This window comes from Carassius auratus, chromosome 29, assembly GCF_003368295.1.
Source record: "Carassius auratus strain Wakin chromosome 29, ASM336829v1, whole genome shotgun sequence".
NCBI lineage: Eukaryota > Metazoa > Chordata > Actinopteri > Cypriniformes > Cyprinidae > Carassius > Carassius auratus.
In genome coordinates, this window is record NC_039271.1 from 11,911,787 (window position 1) to 11,928,961 (window position 17,175).

At 37.2% G+C, this 17,175-nt stretch overlaps 1 protein-coding gene across 7 annotated transcripts in view; it reads right to left on the reverse strand.

The window, feature by feature from the left end:
• Positions 1–2,450: 2,450 nt before the first annotated feature.
• The window catches only part of LOC113048087 (neuron navigator 3-like), a 295,342-nt gene continuing 280,617 nt past the window's right edge, over positions 2,451–17,175 (reverse strand). For all 7 annotated transcript variants that reach the window (XM_026209608.1, XM_026209602.1, XM_026209606.1 and 4 more), the window contains 13 exons: positions 14,805–14,980; positions 13,591–13,744; positions 12,437–12,623; positions 10,225–10,322; positions 10,020–10,115; positions 9,764–9,932; positions 9,448–9,683; positions 9,036–9,190; positions 8,356–8,427; positions 7,968–8,164; positions 7,765–7,883; positions 7,465–7,668; positions 2,451–5,055 (listed from right to left, as the gene is read on the reverse strand). In XM_026209608.1, the coding sequence (XP_026065393.1) occupies positions 4,936–5,055; positions 7,465–7,668; positions 7,765–7,883; positions 7,968–8,164; positions 8,356–8,427; positions 9,036–9,190; positions 9,448–9,683; positions 9,764–9,932; positions 10,020–10,115; positions 10,225–10,322; positions 12,437–12,623; positions 13,591–13,744; positions 14,805–14,980 (1,983 nt within the window). In that variant the 3' untranslated portion in view covers positions 2,451–4,935. The remainder of the gene's footprint in view (positions 5,056–7,464; positions 7,669–7,764; positions 7,884–7,967; positions 8,165–8,355; positions 8,428–9,035; positions 9,191–9,447; positions 9,684–9,763; positions 9,933–10,019; positions 10,116–10,224; positions 10,323–12,436; positions 12,624–13,590; positions 13,745–14,804; positions 14,981–17,175) is intronic.

The window sequence follows — 17,175 nt, forward strand, 5'->3', positions numbered from 1 at the left end:
GATGGATTCTAGTTGAATTTCCACTTTATCTATCACGTTTCGTGTTTTTTGTCTTTTAAAGTCTTTCTTTAACGTTTTAATTACTTAGAGAACCCGCTGAAAAGACAAACGCCCGAGTGAACTGTCAGAATGATTCAAACTGAATCCCGAAATGATTCAGACTCGTTCGACCGATTTATTAAAAAAGAATTGACACAACAGAGTCATTCGTGAATCGATTAAAAAAACAAACAAACAAAAACAACAACACCAGGGGTTCCCTTGCTCTCAAATATTATTTATTTTTAGTTTCGTTTTTGATTTTGGCCAGCGGTTATGAAAACATGAATGATCACATGTCGTAGTCTTGCTAGACTAAAAGTAATCATACAAACAACAGCCCTTACCAGTACTAAATTATAAAATAAACCACTACTTCTTGGGACTTATTGCTGTAGTTGATTTCCAAGCAAAAAATCTATAAAAAGACTCTATGTATGTCTGTTAACATTGTTATTTGTAAGTTGTAGAATTACAATTGTCATCAATGTGAATTTGTATGGTGAGATCTCTTTTTCTGCCTCTGCCTTATATAAGATATCTTTCCATCCAGATTCTCACCCATCGATTATCCCTCTTTTAAGCTTGGAGCTCCTCTGAGACCATCAGAAGGTATAATAGAGGAAAGTCAGAGATCACATGCTGTATATAATGTCTTTGACCTGAGCCCGTGCAAACACTGAACACACCTGCCTGACAGCAGCACACTTCACTTATCAGCCTAAGCACGGAGAGCTGGATTTGCCTGTTTGAGGCCTGTTCACCGCTCTAGAGTGTATGTACTTTGCACTCTCAAAGTATTGTTGGAAGAAATGACACCTTTACCTTAGCCTAACATCGTAGAAATAGTCATATGATTATTATTATTATTATTTGTTTGTTAAATAATTAGGGCCTGAAATAGAGACTCTTTAGTGTAGAAAATCATCCCTCAACTCAGGATGGTAGGCTACTACAGATCCCGAACTTCTGAAGTCAGCTATTTTCCCTGAAAAGTTTTAACACTGTACTAAATTTTCTACAATTAGGACATAGCCTATTTGCAAAAACAAGGCACAAAAATCAATTTCCGTCGAAACATTGAAGTCACTAAGCAGGATTCTCAGACACCCACCTGATAAAAGCTTGACTGAGTTGAAGCTGATATAATTGATGTGGGTGTTCAAGAGCAACTCACACAAATGACTGACACCCTGTAATTTTCGCCAAACGCTCAAGCTATAATTTACCTCATTATGCCACACAAAGGCACTTTTTATTATTTCTGAAAAGTATATATATATATGTAATGGGGAAGGCTTGGTCAACCACTGCAATTCTGCATGCCGTTTTTCATTTTAGATTATCTCATGGGTCTTTGTAGATTATAATTATGAGCCCACTGAGAATGAGGGATTTCAAATGTTCTTGATTTATTTTGAATTGATATGCTCAACACACAGGAAAGTCGTGATCATGAACATTTTTTTTTTTTAATTATTATTATTATTATTTGTAGGCTCAGCACTGCCCCCAAATTCTGTAGATCACTGATTCAGGAAGACTGAAAACTTTCTGCAAGTAATTTTTAAAAGAACATTTCCACAAATATTCTTTTTTTTTTTTGGAATGCGGTGAAAGTTCAATCATTTAAAAAAAAAAAAAAAAAAAAAAACGACTGTAATTTTTGTATCTGATGGTTTGCTATTCCTTGATGCATACATTTTCTTTCTTTAGCTTATTTTGATCTAGTACCACACAGAAACTGCTTTACCAAAAACAGGTGTTTTGTGTTTAGCTGATGGGAATTGCTCTTCAGCGCACTGTGTAGTCTATTTGAGGTAAGCAGGTAAAATGTTGACACTAATCAAATCACTTCATCATCAACATAGTGAGAGTTTTAATCTATCATCTGCCAGAGGGCACGGATCTACTGACGTCTTTTGTGAACCAGAGAGAATGATTCAGTGTGAGGTTGTCTCTTTTCTTAGCACTCAACACACAATGTCCCAGCCTCCTTTCAATTACACTGCCAGCTCATGCAGATCAATAATTAGCTATTATGGAATTAGACACTGATAAGCCATTTATTTATCTGACAAGTGGAAGCCCAGAGAGAGACTGAAGCTAAGCATTACATCACTTGCTCACCAATGGATCCTCTACAGTGAATGGGTGCCGTCATCATGAGAGTCCAAACAGCTGATTAAAACCTCCACAGGACTCCAGTAAATCAATGTACATCTCGGGAAGTGAAAAGCTGTCAAATTATGAATCTTAATGATTTACATTACAAGCTATCAAAACTATGAAACTAAACTGAACTCCACATTGCAAGACAAAATATGACACAGATAAGACATAAAAAAAGACCAAACATAATTATAAAATCATTTTCATAGATATATAAATAACGAATCGACGCTCAATGCTCAGGTGACACCAAATACCATTTATTAGGGCTTTACAAAGACTACAAAATCCCCCAGATGAATTAAATTGTGGTCTCTTTCTATTTACATGATATGCTACTTACAAATGTACAAAATATAAAACATCTACCACCAAATGTTCCACCTGAAAAGAAACGTTTTCAAAGTCGCCCCGATGTTCTGCCCTCATTGAGAGATGCGTTTGCAGTGAAGAAAACGAAAGGAAGATTTCTGATGTACCATGGACAATCGCTATTTGTGTTTGAGGTTAAGGGACCATTAGGCAGTTTGATACCTTTACTGTTCTTCTTATAAATGTTTCTCTTAAGTATTCCTACACTGAACAAAGGTTGACAAGCAAAGGATCAGGCACAGAGTCACAGAGTTTGGAGGTTAATACGTAGCACCGCTGTAGTGCCGAAGAATTATAAAGAAGCAGTTTCCTGAATCAACAAAAAGGTAGATTGGAAAGACCCAAAGCCTGTAAAACTGTGGCTGTAAAAATGAGTTACTTTGTGACAAGCAGTTCAGGTGAAGCTGGATGTGAATACTGTAATACAGAGATCTTTTCAATGATTCACCTATAGCACCTTGTATGAAACACCTTGTATCTCTTGACCATGTGCATCAAACAAACAGAGATTCATTCACTGTAAACATGTGCAAACTCTTAAAATCTAATCCAATGAAAAGTCGTTCACAGTTAATTGGGTAATAATCTGTTAAAAAGTTTTGCTAAATCGTTAGTGATTTACAGTGGCCCTAAGAAGTACTCAGGCACACTTTAGTCAAACTTGAATATCATTGCATTACATAGCAAAACACCAAAACAAGTTGCATTTCATAAATAATATTACACCTTCAACTAACTTTTTTGCAATTAATTTTGCCTCAGGTTACCGTAATTTTGTAGTGGAGTCACAAATAAGTCCTAGCAAATTAACCACTTGTGTAGTTTATTTGCAAAAGTGTCCTCATATAATTTTTGTCTTCATTTTGAACACTGTAATGTTCCCTTGTTTAAAAATGTAACTAAAATATATGCCACTCTTTAATTTTTTATCATCTAGGGCAACGATATTCATAAACTAAAAATAAATTAAAATTTGTTTTAAATAGTTTTGTGGCTTTTTGTCTTTCATAAACATTTGAATCAGACAAAAACAGACGCGCATACACATTTTTGTCCAATCAAATGCTCTTTAGAATGGCTATTTTCGGCAGTCAGGTTCTACATTAACTTGCGGTTGTCAGAAAACATTCGTGGGGTCTTTAGGTGTGGCTTTACATCCAAAGCGACCAGTGTTTCTTAAAGCTGCAGGACAGGAAGTTTAACAGTGTGATGCAAGTTAGATATGGTTGGGCTCTGATGCATTGCGAAGATAAAACAGTGAATCGTTCTGAATGATTTTACGCCCTTGAACAGCAAACTGACACTAAAGTTTTCTGAAATTGAAAAACACTTCACCCTTCACTGTACAGTTTAGAGCTCTGTATAATAACCAGTCATTACAAGACATATACGGTTTGGACAGGTTGCTGGTTTGCTTTTTTTTCCTCTGTAAATCACAAAGAGCGTAATGCTAAACTAGAAGAGCAGAAACGCATACCGACCGGGCAGAGTGCATCTTTAAGAGGCTGTGCAAGACTTGGATATTTACAATCACCTTATCAACTGTGCAAAACCCACATAGCAAATAAAAGAAAGGATGAATGAACTACAAGAGCACTGGCACACGGAAGTGAAAAAACTTTTTCGCGTGCACGTACACACATATAGCAAAGTAAAAACAGCATGCTAGCGAAGCAACACGTCGGATTTGTGCTCTCGATTCAAGTGATCCCAGCTCAGCTGGGAGTACATAAAAATCTTTTTTACTTTTATACATTTGGACCGTTTATAATGGCACACACACACACAAATTGTAACAAAAATAAAATATGTGGACGTGGCATCTTTAGGAAAATGTTTGATCGTTCTGTCCTATTCCATCATTCCAGCAGTGGAACGAGGGGGGTGATTTGCGAATTTGCGCACGATTTCACAGTAGCGGTAATGACACGTTGCACGTTTGTGCTTGTTGGCTAGACGTGTTTCCTGAATGGTGCTGGCGAGATGAGTGTAAACCACATGTTGGTTTTGGCACCACAGCAGCACCAGTTTATTAACTGAGGTCAGAATTCAGAATGTTGCCCTTTAGGTTTTTACACCTCAGTGAATTTAAAAGAAACTCTCGCCTCTGTAAACATTTTTAACTAACGTATCGCCTCCAACAAATTGAAATTCCAGTTGTTGTTTTTTTTATTATGTGGGCACACATGCTTTATCGCCAGTGTCGTGTGCGCCACCAGCACCTTTTCATTCACCGTATCCCACCCGAGGTGTCAGGCGTTTCATAAGCCTGTTTCATAAGCACAAGTCCTATGGGCCCTTTGCTCTGTTTTTAAACCAATCAGAAGGTTTCTTCTTCTAATGGGGAGGGGCTTAGAGGGCAGACTCCAATGAGGAGTCCAGCAGGTCGTCGTGGTGACTGGCGCTGTCGCTGTCACAGCTCTGGGCGCTGGAGTAGTTAGCAGCTTCCTGTAGCCTCATCAGCATATTCATCTAATGGACAGAGAAGGAAAAATATGTGTTTGCAATGTGGAAGATGTTACTCAACAGAGCATGCTGAGGTAACAGTCAGTGTCAGGGTTACAAGTAACAAATAGTTGCCAACTATTTAAGAAAAAATAATAGCCAAGACTTGTTCTGTTGTTCTGGAAAAAAAAAACACAGTCAGTCAGTGACGGTGAAAATAAACAAACACATTTAGCCAAAATGTTTAGAAGTAGTCACACTGCAATGTAATAAGTTATTTGAAATGTAACATTCCCCCATGCTAGTCTGTGCTAAACAAACAACACGCTACTTCAATAGTACAGCACATGAACTCACACAAACACACTAGTGATGTTCACAAACAGTCACAAAGCTTGAAACTAATGGTGTTTACAAAAAAACTCATTCACAAATTCACATCAATGGCTATTTAAACACTGTAGTTTAACACACAGACAAAGACAGACCAAACACACAAACACGGATCAAACGCAGACAGACAACATGTTTGTACCTTAACGCTCACACAAAGAGACAATAGACAGAAACAATACGACAGTCAAATCCTTTAATCTATAAACACAAGCGCTACGAGACTAAACTAGAACAAAGTAATCGCTGATATTTAAACAAACAACAGCAGTTCTGTCACCTTATAATCTCTGAACGTCTGTTCTCAGAAAAAAAAAAAGAAATGAGAGGAGATAGCAAGATGAGACAGCGCAATAAAATTTGTTTAAAAGCCTGTTGGCAAAGCACACCATTGACTTCAGGGAGCCAAAGTCACTATTATGATATTACTAGCAGAAAAATGATAAAAGCTAGCAGAACCCATTTCTGTGTAAAAGTCTATTCTCACGTAAACTGTTCAATTTCACTTAATGCAACACGTTACACACAAATGGTTTTATTTATGATTTAAGACATAAGTTCTGCGTAAGTGTCATGATTCATAAATCCCACTTCTTGTGCTAAATCTATATTTAATATCTAAGTGGTGCCACCTAGAGGACATTGATATCATAGCATTCATATTCATATTCTTATATTACAGTGATGTCCAGTGATGTAGGAGAGGGCTGAATCTATTTTGACTCTCTCTTTCTCTCTCTCTCTTACACACACACATTCTTTTTTTTTCAATGAAGCCCATATTGATAATACATTATAAGGGTCTCATATATTGCCATTTTTCATATGCTACTTTACAGCAAAGACCACTTATAAGTAGTAGTAGTAATAATAATAATAATAAATCTCTCAAACAGCCATAAGATCAGATATCAGATGAATTTGTAATATGTCATATTTACTTCAAACTATTTTTATTGTTATATCAGTTTGATTATTTTGATGGTACCCTGTTGATAAGTAACTCTGAAACTACATGTCAACTAGCGGTCATTGGCATATTAGTATGTCTGCTACTGTAAATATATCTACACTACACTCTATATTGATGGTCAACCATCAGATAAACTGACTATAAGTATCACTGCAACTTATTCTACCATTCTTGAGCATACTAATACTCTATTGAGAGATTGTTGTGATGTAGTTGCAAAGTTGCTTATAGTCGATTGATTAAATTGACCATCTTAATAAAATGCAACCATATAAAACATTGAATTTTTTTCAGTTGGAATATTAAACTCACATCAATTAATTAACATTAGCTCAACATCTAACCACTGACAAGCTGTAGTAAGTACTGTGCAGATCTGAAATAATCAATGTCAAGTCCATTATACTGTAAATGAATTAGGTTTAATATGGTGTTCAATGTGTGTTATAAATAATCATACTCTTAAACATATAACCACACATGCATAAGTATTATGATGTATTATAATTGTTGTTATGATTATTTATGAGTTGATACAACATATTATACAGTACATTTTTTTTTTTATAATGAATTATGCATTTATTAAAATGCCTCAAGAATACCCTTATAATGCATTATAAATACAGGCTTCATAGAAACTGTTACCGTATAGACTATTTCTAGCCTCTAGTTTTTTAGTCTATTTAGAAAAAAAGAGTTAGCCATTTAGCAAGACTTTATCTCTTGGCATATTATAACTTACAGTACAGTATACACTACCATTGAACGATTGGGGTAAGAAATCAGTGCTTTTATTTAACAAGGACACATTTAATGTTTCAAACGTAATAGTAAAGACATTTTATAATATTACACATTTTCAATTTTTGTTTTAATACTTACCATAATAATACATGTTTTTTTTGAGATGCAAATCAGCTTATTGAAATGATCTCTGAAGGATCATGTGACACTGAAGACTGCAGTGATGGAGTAATATTTCACAATATTGCTATAGTTTTAATCCGACCCCAAATTTTCGAACGGTAGTGTATTACCTAAATGAAGTTTTATGAAGCTATGTTTACCAGTGGGTCTCCCTCAGTGTCGCTCTGAGACACTTGTTTGGAGGTGGCTCCATCTTTAGAGGAGCTGTAGCCATCATAGCCCACATCCTCCGGCCGCAGCTGTAGCAGTGACTGGCCTTCATGCTGCAGGGAGGCGGAGCTCCAGGGGTAGGTGTCAATCACCCACTTGGACGGGTCCTCCCATGCTGCCCGCTTTCCATACAGCTGGAACATGAGTCAAGTAGAAAGCAAAAAGTTTTAGCAACAAACTGTGAGAAAAAAAAAAACACAATACATGATTACGTGTGATTGCATGTATACCTGCAGTCCTTCTCGTACTGCTTCCAGCAGATATGGCACTACAGAATAGTTCCACAGGTCGGTAAACCACACACGTGAACCGTCTGCATCCATCGGACAGGACAAGAACAGCCGAGGACCTAGAAGTGACAGGAACGAATATCTCACCTCTGCTCTGTGCAGAAAAACCATCTCAAATGTGGCTTGTGTGTTGTGTGTATTACCGATAGTGACGTCTGAGGAGCTGTGAGCCTCTAGGAAGGAATTGAGGTGTTGCCAGGTTTTAGGGATCCAGTCGATGATTTTGATGAGGTCGTTACTGCGCATGTTTTTATCGATCTCAGTTTCAATCAGCTTTCTTCTCAGGAATCGGCCCAGGAAGCCCTTCACTGGCTCAGTATGATTAGCACAGAGCACCCACCTGAAGGGATGATGGACTGATATTACACTGGAGAACATCACTGGAAAGGTCAGTGTGTGTTTGTTTTTGTACTGTACGTGTATGTATGCTTGTTAAGTGACAAATGTAAAATATGATCACTTATGGCCCCCATGTGGCGAGAGGCTGTAATAACAATCATCACATGCATGTAAAATATTTGAGCAAAGTACCTGAAGTTATGATGCAACTCCAAGTTTGGAGAAGAGGAAACACCCTGGTTCATAGTTCCTATGACGTACGGGCTGTGGAAGGGACAGTTGCACAGAATCAGATGCAATTTATGTATAATCAATCAGTTTGATACACAAGAAAAATCAACAAAACTGGATGGCATACTGTGGTTCCAGTATTGGATGCTGACTGGTCAATAAAGCTTAAGTACATGGTTAAAACAAGCTAGGATGCAATGCAGTACTCATATATGAAAAATTAGGCTAAAACTAATAACATAATCTTTTTATTTCAAATCAATTTTAAATAGTAAAAAATGTGTGTCCATTTTATTATTATAAGGTAGTAGCTGTTGTCTAAAACCTTGCTGTATGCTAATATGAATTTTAATTTGGTACTCTAGAAACATTTTAAATAATTATCAATGTTGCAAACAGTTGTAATGCTTGATATTTTTGTGGAAACCATGCTACATTTTTCAGGATTCTTTGATGAACAGTTCAAAACAGCAGCATTTATTTGAATTAGAAACCTCTTATCTTTCTAAACATTATAAATGTCTTCTTAAAATTTTTAATTTAAACTGACCAAAGAGTTTTGAATGTAGACAGTACAGCAGGTCTCTCGTACCTGATTGAATTAAGCCAAATAATAAAGTTCTCAAATTTGGGATAATCACCATTTGTGATATTTGCAGTTGAGGAATCCATTAAAGATGTCACTAAGGGAGCCAATATGATGGAGGTTATCCAGAATAACTACAGAGGGCAGCTCGATCTCACACTCTTCTGTGTTGCACTGCTCAGCCAGGCTTGAGAGGTACTGCCGAAGATCCTGCTTACAGCAAACACAAAGCACATGAAGTCTTACACATCTACTGAAGACCTACTTAATTCTTACTAAATAACTAACATATCAGCAGCATTGATCGATTGTGTGAGTTTGAGGTGGGATTATATGTCGGTTCAACCAATGGCAGATAAGGGAAATGTATAGAAAACCTTCATTAAAACAATATTTTTATTTGTTTCCACTAGCAGCACACCTTAAAATTATTTATTTAGACCCTTTCCCGGACTGGAAATATGTACCTTGCTGGATTTCTGGTCAACATTGAAGCGAGCCAGGTTAGTGTCCGTCACTACTTGACCAGTCTTGGAGATGATGTAGTAAGCTAGTTTAGTGGCTAGGTAGGATTTACCCGTTCCACTGGGACCAGACAAGATAATTCTACGGTGCTCCATCAGCAGGTTTAAGTAGCGTTGAATGATGGGTTTAGGAATCAGTGTGTCAAACACCAAGTCATCAATGCTACCCTCCTTCACACCTACAAAAACAAAAAGACATTTTCAAATCTTTGCCGCACATTTGACCTCTGCTATGGAGAACCCTCTTGAGCATCCTCACCTTTGAGACTGACTGTGATGGCGTTGTTGTCACCCACCAAATACCCACATGGCAACAGTTCAGGAACCTCGGAGGCATGAGATCGGACCACATCCCCCATCCTATAGCACACTATACTATCCGAATTCAGGCCCAAACTGGTCAATGGGTCCACCCGGAACACATACTCCTAAATGCAAGCAAAACTGAATCTGTTAGACCATGAAATATGGCAACTGAAACATGCATCTTATTTTGCAAGAGGCTAAACTGGCACCTTAAACAAGCGTCGTATTACACCGTCCAACACATCCCACTTAGTCTTGCCGCTGACGCCAATGGAGCCAATCAGATACGCCTTCTTCTGCACAGCCTAAGATGATGAGAAGATATGGAATGATGCATGTAAGGTACTGTTTATTAGTAGTTTCACTTCAAAACAGATGATGGAACTCAAAAGACTAGTTGAAATCTCTGTATACCTTGGTTTTGTTGGAGTCGCTGTTGATGGTGACCACTATACGGACACTCCTGCCCTCTTTGCGTAGATTGCCCTCATAGCCATCATCGAGCAGAATATCTGTGCACACAAATGCAAACTTCAAACTCACTTCGTGACAAAAATATCAAAGCCTGAACAACTCAAAAGACTTATCACCAAACGAGACATTAACTGTGGGGGAGCAGAACTTTTTCAGCACTGACTAATTCGGTAAGCGACGACAGTAATGTTCAGTTTTGACTGTAGTTAAACACCGATTGCTTTAAGCTTTGCTTTCAGTGGGGCTGAGCTGTTTTGTTGTAACAAGGCTTTGAATACAGGAAGAAGACTGTAAGTGGAGGAGGCCGAGTGCGAAAGGGTTGGTGAATGGGCTTGAGGGAGGCATTTTGTATTCGTCTGGCACGCTGTTCTGCAGAGGGGTGATAACGTCCTTCCACTGCACGTCCGTCCACACTCTAGTGCTCATATACACATCTCTCCATCAATTAAGCAGCCCAAAGTCCTGAGAGAGCACAAAAGTCACTACTTTTAATTAGTCGGAGCGCAAGCGAGTCTTTGCCAACGCATCCCGAGACGTGGCCATAGGCTCGGCGTTCAAATCCTCGCTTACAGAAAAGAGGCCATTTCACTCTTGGCTGCGTTCATTCTCTTCCTGCACAGCTGTGAAATGGTCTTCCACATGCCAGGGGGTTTTCATCATCGCCACACTAGAATCATCAATAATACAGCCATATGCAAATCTACACTGCACACTGGTGGAAAAAACTAAATCATCAGTTCGAAAAATATCTACACGGACAGCCACGACGAGAAAATTATATATATGAGGTTTGCATGTAATGCTTTTAAATGTGACCTTATATGCCAAATAGAAGCATGGCTCACAAGAGAACACTAATGCAGCACTCTTTATCATGTATCACCAAAACGCTGAAGCATAAAAAACTGCTCGTTTATAGTAATAAAGGCTAATCTGGCTTCTACATTAAATTTTGGCAGTTTTTTTTTTAAACTAGTTGTACTTGCACAGATAAAATTCACTGCCTTGATGCTGCCTTGGGAGTGGCAGATGGTTGTGATGCCATTGCTGTGTGTTTTCTAAAGTGTTCTGGTTGTTTTTTTGTTTTTTTTTTAAGCACTGATATGCGGTTATAGCAACCTGTCCTCCAACCAATACGCTCAGATCCCTGAAATGTGACCCATCAGAGCGTATACTACAATTGCGCCCCTATGGGCAAAAGGTCGTTTTAATATGAATGTTTTATACTATTTTATTTGCACTCTGGTTTGTGTTTCGTGTAGCTCAGTTGGTAGTTTATTGCGTTATACCTTGATATGTAATCATGCTATCATGGGTTCGATCCCAGGGAACGGACGTGCACGAAAATGTATATTACATATGTATATAACAAAGCATGTTTTCTGTGAGGGTTTAGGGTTGGGGTTAAGTGTGGTAATTCGAACGAATAAGCAACCTAGTAAAATCTGTAGGAAATACTGTGAGATCGATGTAAAAAGCCCACACATTGCATTTAAATAAACATGCGTTTTGATTGGAAATGACGTTATACTTCATTTCATGACGACAGACGCAACGCGATACTGTCATTATTTTTACGCCCGCTAAAAGGCGATTAACTTTAAAACGTAAATATAGATCGTAATAAGGTGCTTGCACAAACGACCTATATATTCGTTTTTTGTTGGAGGATAGGCTTGGTCATAGGGCGTTTTTGAAGGTTGAAAGGTGGTTGCTTGCTAGCCAATGTGCAAAGAGTCCATCCCTAAGTCTATATAATATTGTCATTCCTAGATATGGCTCCATTAATGTGACCCTTTTGGATTCTGTCAACGATTTGATCATCCACCACTAATAACACGATTAGTGTCAATCTGAAACCTGTTATATTGTACTTTTGTTGCATTATATGAGGTATATTAGCTTGTATACTCTAAATATCCATGTTGGATAATGTATATACTGTTATATTTGACCATGCTAAGTATAAAACTAATGTAATTGTTGCTATCATACTGGCATTCTAGCTACTTTCATAACAGAATAACATTAAAAGGACATCCAAAGGCTTTACAGAGTCATCCAAAACAAGGCTTAGAACGAAATTTCGATGGTGCATAAACATTGTTAGACCTAAATAGCTCCACACTGAAATCACGAAGCAAATTCTGACCTGACATAATGGTGTCTGTGATGTTGAGGTTGTTCAGCGACAGCCCCAGAGATTGCCGTGAGGATGAGGAGGACGTGCTGGAGGTTTCTGAAGGCGGACGGGCCGTTTTAACAGGCGTGGCAGCAGGTGTGGTGTTGCCGCTAGACTTCAGTCTGTCGTTCTCTGCCTTCAGCAGCTCAATTTCATTCTGCATGTAAAAACAAAACAGATAACACTACAGTGATGGTTTTGACCAATTTATGTACATTGGCCTAACTGAACAGAAACACATATGCAATTCACACACAATACTGTGATTAAAATTCACAAATTTGGTAAGGTTAAGAAGGGATAAGTAAAAAAAAAAAAAAAAGAAAACTGAGTGAAATACGCTTCTGTGAAATGCTAAGCAGATTAAGACTTGCTGTCTGTTGTCAAAGTTTCTAAACGATTTCTAAGGCTTTTAAAGTCTGTCAGTAAACTGATGCAAAGGAGAAGCTCAGACACATACTTTAAGAATACTCCGTCTGGTTGTTTTATCTTGGAATTAGAGCAATTTAGCCCTTTTATCAACCATTTCTCTGATCTTAGTCATTCAAACACTCTGTTACCGCTTTAATTCATGTACACATTGTAACATAAGTGTTCCCCAGCAAACAGTTTCTTAAACAAATCAACTCTCTTTGATTTTTTTCAAAAAAGTATGCGGGACTCCACAAACTTCTTAACAATCTCTGCTACTGTTTGAGTGTTTTGTGTGGATCCCAAGAGAGTACTTTCCAGAATATGTATATATATATATATATATATATATATATATATATATATATATATATATATATTTTTTTTTTTTTTTTTATCAGTATGAGATCAGTTTCAGATTCAAAGATTCAGTATGATTTTTGTTAAAGAAACTAATACCTTTATTCACCAAGGACACATTAAAGATATTTATCATTTTATCAATATATTTATCTTTGTTTTTTACTTTCTATTTGTGAAAGAGTCCTCCTTTTAAAAACATAACAAAATCTCACTCAGATTTCCATAGATCACTGCATTGCACAAAAACACTGTATACGAATTCATAAGGCATGTATATTATGTTGCAGCACTCTGGAGTGAGTCAGCATGTATACATGTGTGTGTGTGTGTGTGTGTGTGTGTGTGCGTACCTGCATGCGGTTCATGGCTTCTCGTATCTGGTCAAGGTGGTGGGCGGAGCTTAACGCCTCCAGTCTGATATCAGTCAGCTTCAGCTCCTTCTCTCTCAGCTCGTTCTTCAGCTGGAGGATAATCTCTGCCTCGGCCTCTGTACATTCACACAATCTGCACAAACACACACCATACAGGGAGGAGGGAGTCACAACACTGTTACACATCCAAGAGAGCTACAAAACTCAGGCGGGTTTAATACACAACAATACACACTCCTGGGGAATTAGACGTGGTCAGAATATTTACATAAACACTTTGATGCACACATATTCACACTCTAGGCTTTATATATTTATGGGGAGTGTTTACTGCATTCCATTCAATGTTGGACATAGATTTTTGTTCTTGATATCTCTGAAACATGGTTGTATGTTTGAAAAATTATAAGTAAGAACATGTTTAAAAGTAAATTTGTAGCATTATCTTTGTTTGGTTGTCAGCATGTTCGACTGACATCATACATCTTCACACTTTGATGGAATCAGAGTTGTGAATTTCTGCATTTTTTGCAATCTAGACTTTTACAGGTAGGAAATTCCAATATTTTGAGTTGAATGGAATCTAGCTTTAGAAATCACGCACATGGCCTTCATGTTGTCCAATTAGTTTGTGTTCTAAATGCTCATGTGAAATGTGACTGAAATATAGGGGAAGGGATATCTTTTGTTTACTAGCTTTGGTGATTTTAGTCACTGCACACTCTCAACCCTTCCCAGCATGCCACACTGTGCCTGTTACCGAGATCTGTGCTTGTAGACCACATGACCGTTTGACTTTTTCTTTGGCATCCAAATAGGGGAGGACTTGCTATCGCAAAAACACTTTCTAAAGACACATGGATTTGAGGAACAGGGACAGAATACAGATTAAGAGAAAGGATGAAATCTAAAAAGGATTGTCAAAAAAAAGAAAGAAAGCAAAAGCTCATGTAAAAAAGAAAAAGAAAAAACAAGAATCTCAAAAAAACATGCAATAGATTCACTAAACAATACAGTAGGTGGAAGTTACTGATGAAAAATAATGATTTATTGTTGTGGTCCATTATATACAAGTGAGGTTTGTGATTGAAAAAAAACAAAGTATATAAAAACATAAGTATGCAAATTTTCATGCATGTCCATTTCATAGAAGTGTCTAATACTGTATACAGTATATGCGTGTCTGTACTCACTCTGTGGAGGACGGTGATGAGCGCAGTGGTTGGGTGGTGCTGGTCTGTCTGTCGGTGTGTTGTAGTTTGGGTGAAGAAGGGAGGGAGGAGTCAGTCATCTCTTCAAACTCATCATGAGGTGATTGGGGCTTGTTGGTCTTTTTCTTGCTGAAGGCCTGCTTAAAGGAGCTCCGCAACTGTAAGTAAACAACACAAATCAATATAATTAATATAGCCAGACAACAATCATTTCAAATTATTCTGTGGTCAGGCAGAAGAAATGGTTTAATAAGATTCATAGCCTGGGAGAATTATGTATCAGTACTAACTCTGGATATTCCAGTAACAATTATAAAACATTTAATTAATTTTTGTTTAAATTCTGTCAATTACCACAGAAAATAATTTACCTTCCAAGGGAAAAGTACAAGGTAAAATCAAGGGAAAAACCTGTGTACAGAAATGTACTTACAATGACAGTCTATACAATATACAACAAGATTTCCAAGGTAAGGGCATTTCTGTCACCATTTATTTTTTCACTAACTTTTCAGGATAAGTTATCTTCTGCGGTAACCCAAATACATGGCACAATAGTTTTATGTAGCCCGAAGTGTGTGTGTGTGTGTGTGTGTGTGTATGTATATATATATATTAGGGGTGTAACGATACGCGTATTCGTATTGAACCGTTCGGTACGACGCTTTCGGTTCGGTACGCGGTACGCATTATGTATACCGAACGGTTCGTTGGACTAATTCATTATATTAAAAAAAAAAAAAAAAAAAAAAAAAAAAAATGGGGAATATAATGATATGCGTTCAACAAGGTAGCCCAATAACCCAAACGACGTAACAGGCAACGCCCCTGACACTCCCGAAGAAGAAAAAAACACCAACTTATATGTTTATGTTAGGGTACTACTCAGTCAGGCGCTCGCTCACTCAGTACGCGCTGAAGGCTCGTTGCAAAATGGCCAATGTGTTTAACATACCAGAAAAAAGAAGATCCTCCAGTAACCAACAGGTCTGGTGTTTGGGTGCACTTTGGATTCCCTTTAAGCTATAATGGTGATGGCAAGAGAGTGGTGGATAAAAAAACAACGGTATGTCGCATCTGCAACATGACAGGGTACACCAGCGGGAATACAAAAAAAAAAAAAAAAAAAAAAAAAACACCAGCGGGAATACTTGAAACATGTCAACTCATTTACGCTGACATCACCTTATTGTGTCAGTATCTGGGAAAAGACGAAAAAAATGAGAAACAAGCACGCAACAAACTATCCCTGCAGCATTTAGACACCGGTATTATAGCTTACAGGGAATCCAAAGTGCACCCACACCAGACCTGTTGGTTATTTTAGGATCTTATATTTCTGGTCTGTTAAAGGCATTCGACATTTTGCAACGAGCCTTCAGCGCGTGCTGAGTGAGCGAGCGCCTTAGGGGCCGTTCACATATCGCGCCTAAAAACGAGTGGAAAACGCTAAGCGCGTCTTTCTCCTCCTTTCCAAAGCGCTCGGGCAGAAGCGCTCATGAGGCGTCTGTCTTTGCTAAGCAACAAAGACGTGCTCTCTCCATGAGACGCGGAAATTTCAGCGAATGATAAATGGATTTGCAAGCTCTAAAAATCGCTTGCAGTAGCTCTGCTACTAAATTTAATTCAAAATTGCAATCCATATACAACTGTGAACAGCTGTTCCTTCATCTTGGCTGAGTTTTCAACGTTGTTACGGGAAAGGATGAAGCTGATTGGTTAGTTCTTGTCACATGACCCGCGGTGCGCTTGCAGCATTCTGAAAAGTTGAGATGTTTTTACATTTTGCTGTATCTAAAACGTACCGAACCGAACCGAACCGAACCGTGACATCAGTGTATCGTATCGAACCGAACCGTGAATTTTGTGAACCGTTACACCCCTAATATATATATATATATATATATATATATATATATATATATATATATATATATACACATACATACATACATACATACATATATATATATATATATATATATATATATATATATATATATATATATATATATATATATATATACATATATACATACATACATATATACATATATATATATATACATATATACATGTATGTATATATATATATACATACATGTGGCGTCTTTATCTATATAATAACACTTTATAAAACTTTCACTATTTAATATAATTTAATATTTAATTCTGGATTGTATGGATTGTGTGTGTATATATGTATATGAATATATATATATATATATATATATATATATATATATATATATATACACATATACATATATATATATATGTACATATACATATACATATATACACACACAATCCATACAATCCAGAATTAAATACTAAATTATATTAAATAGTG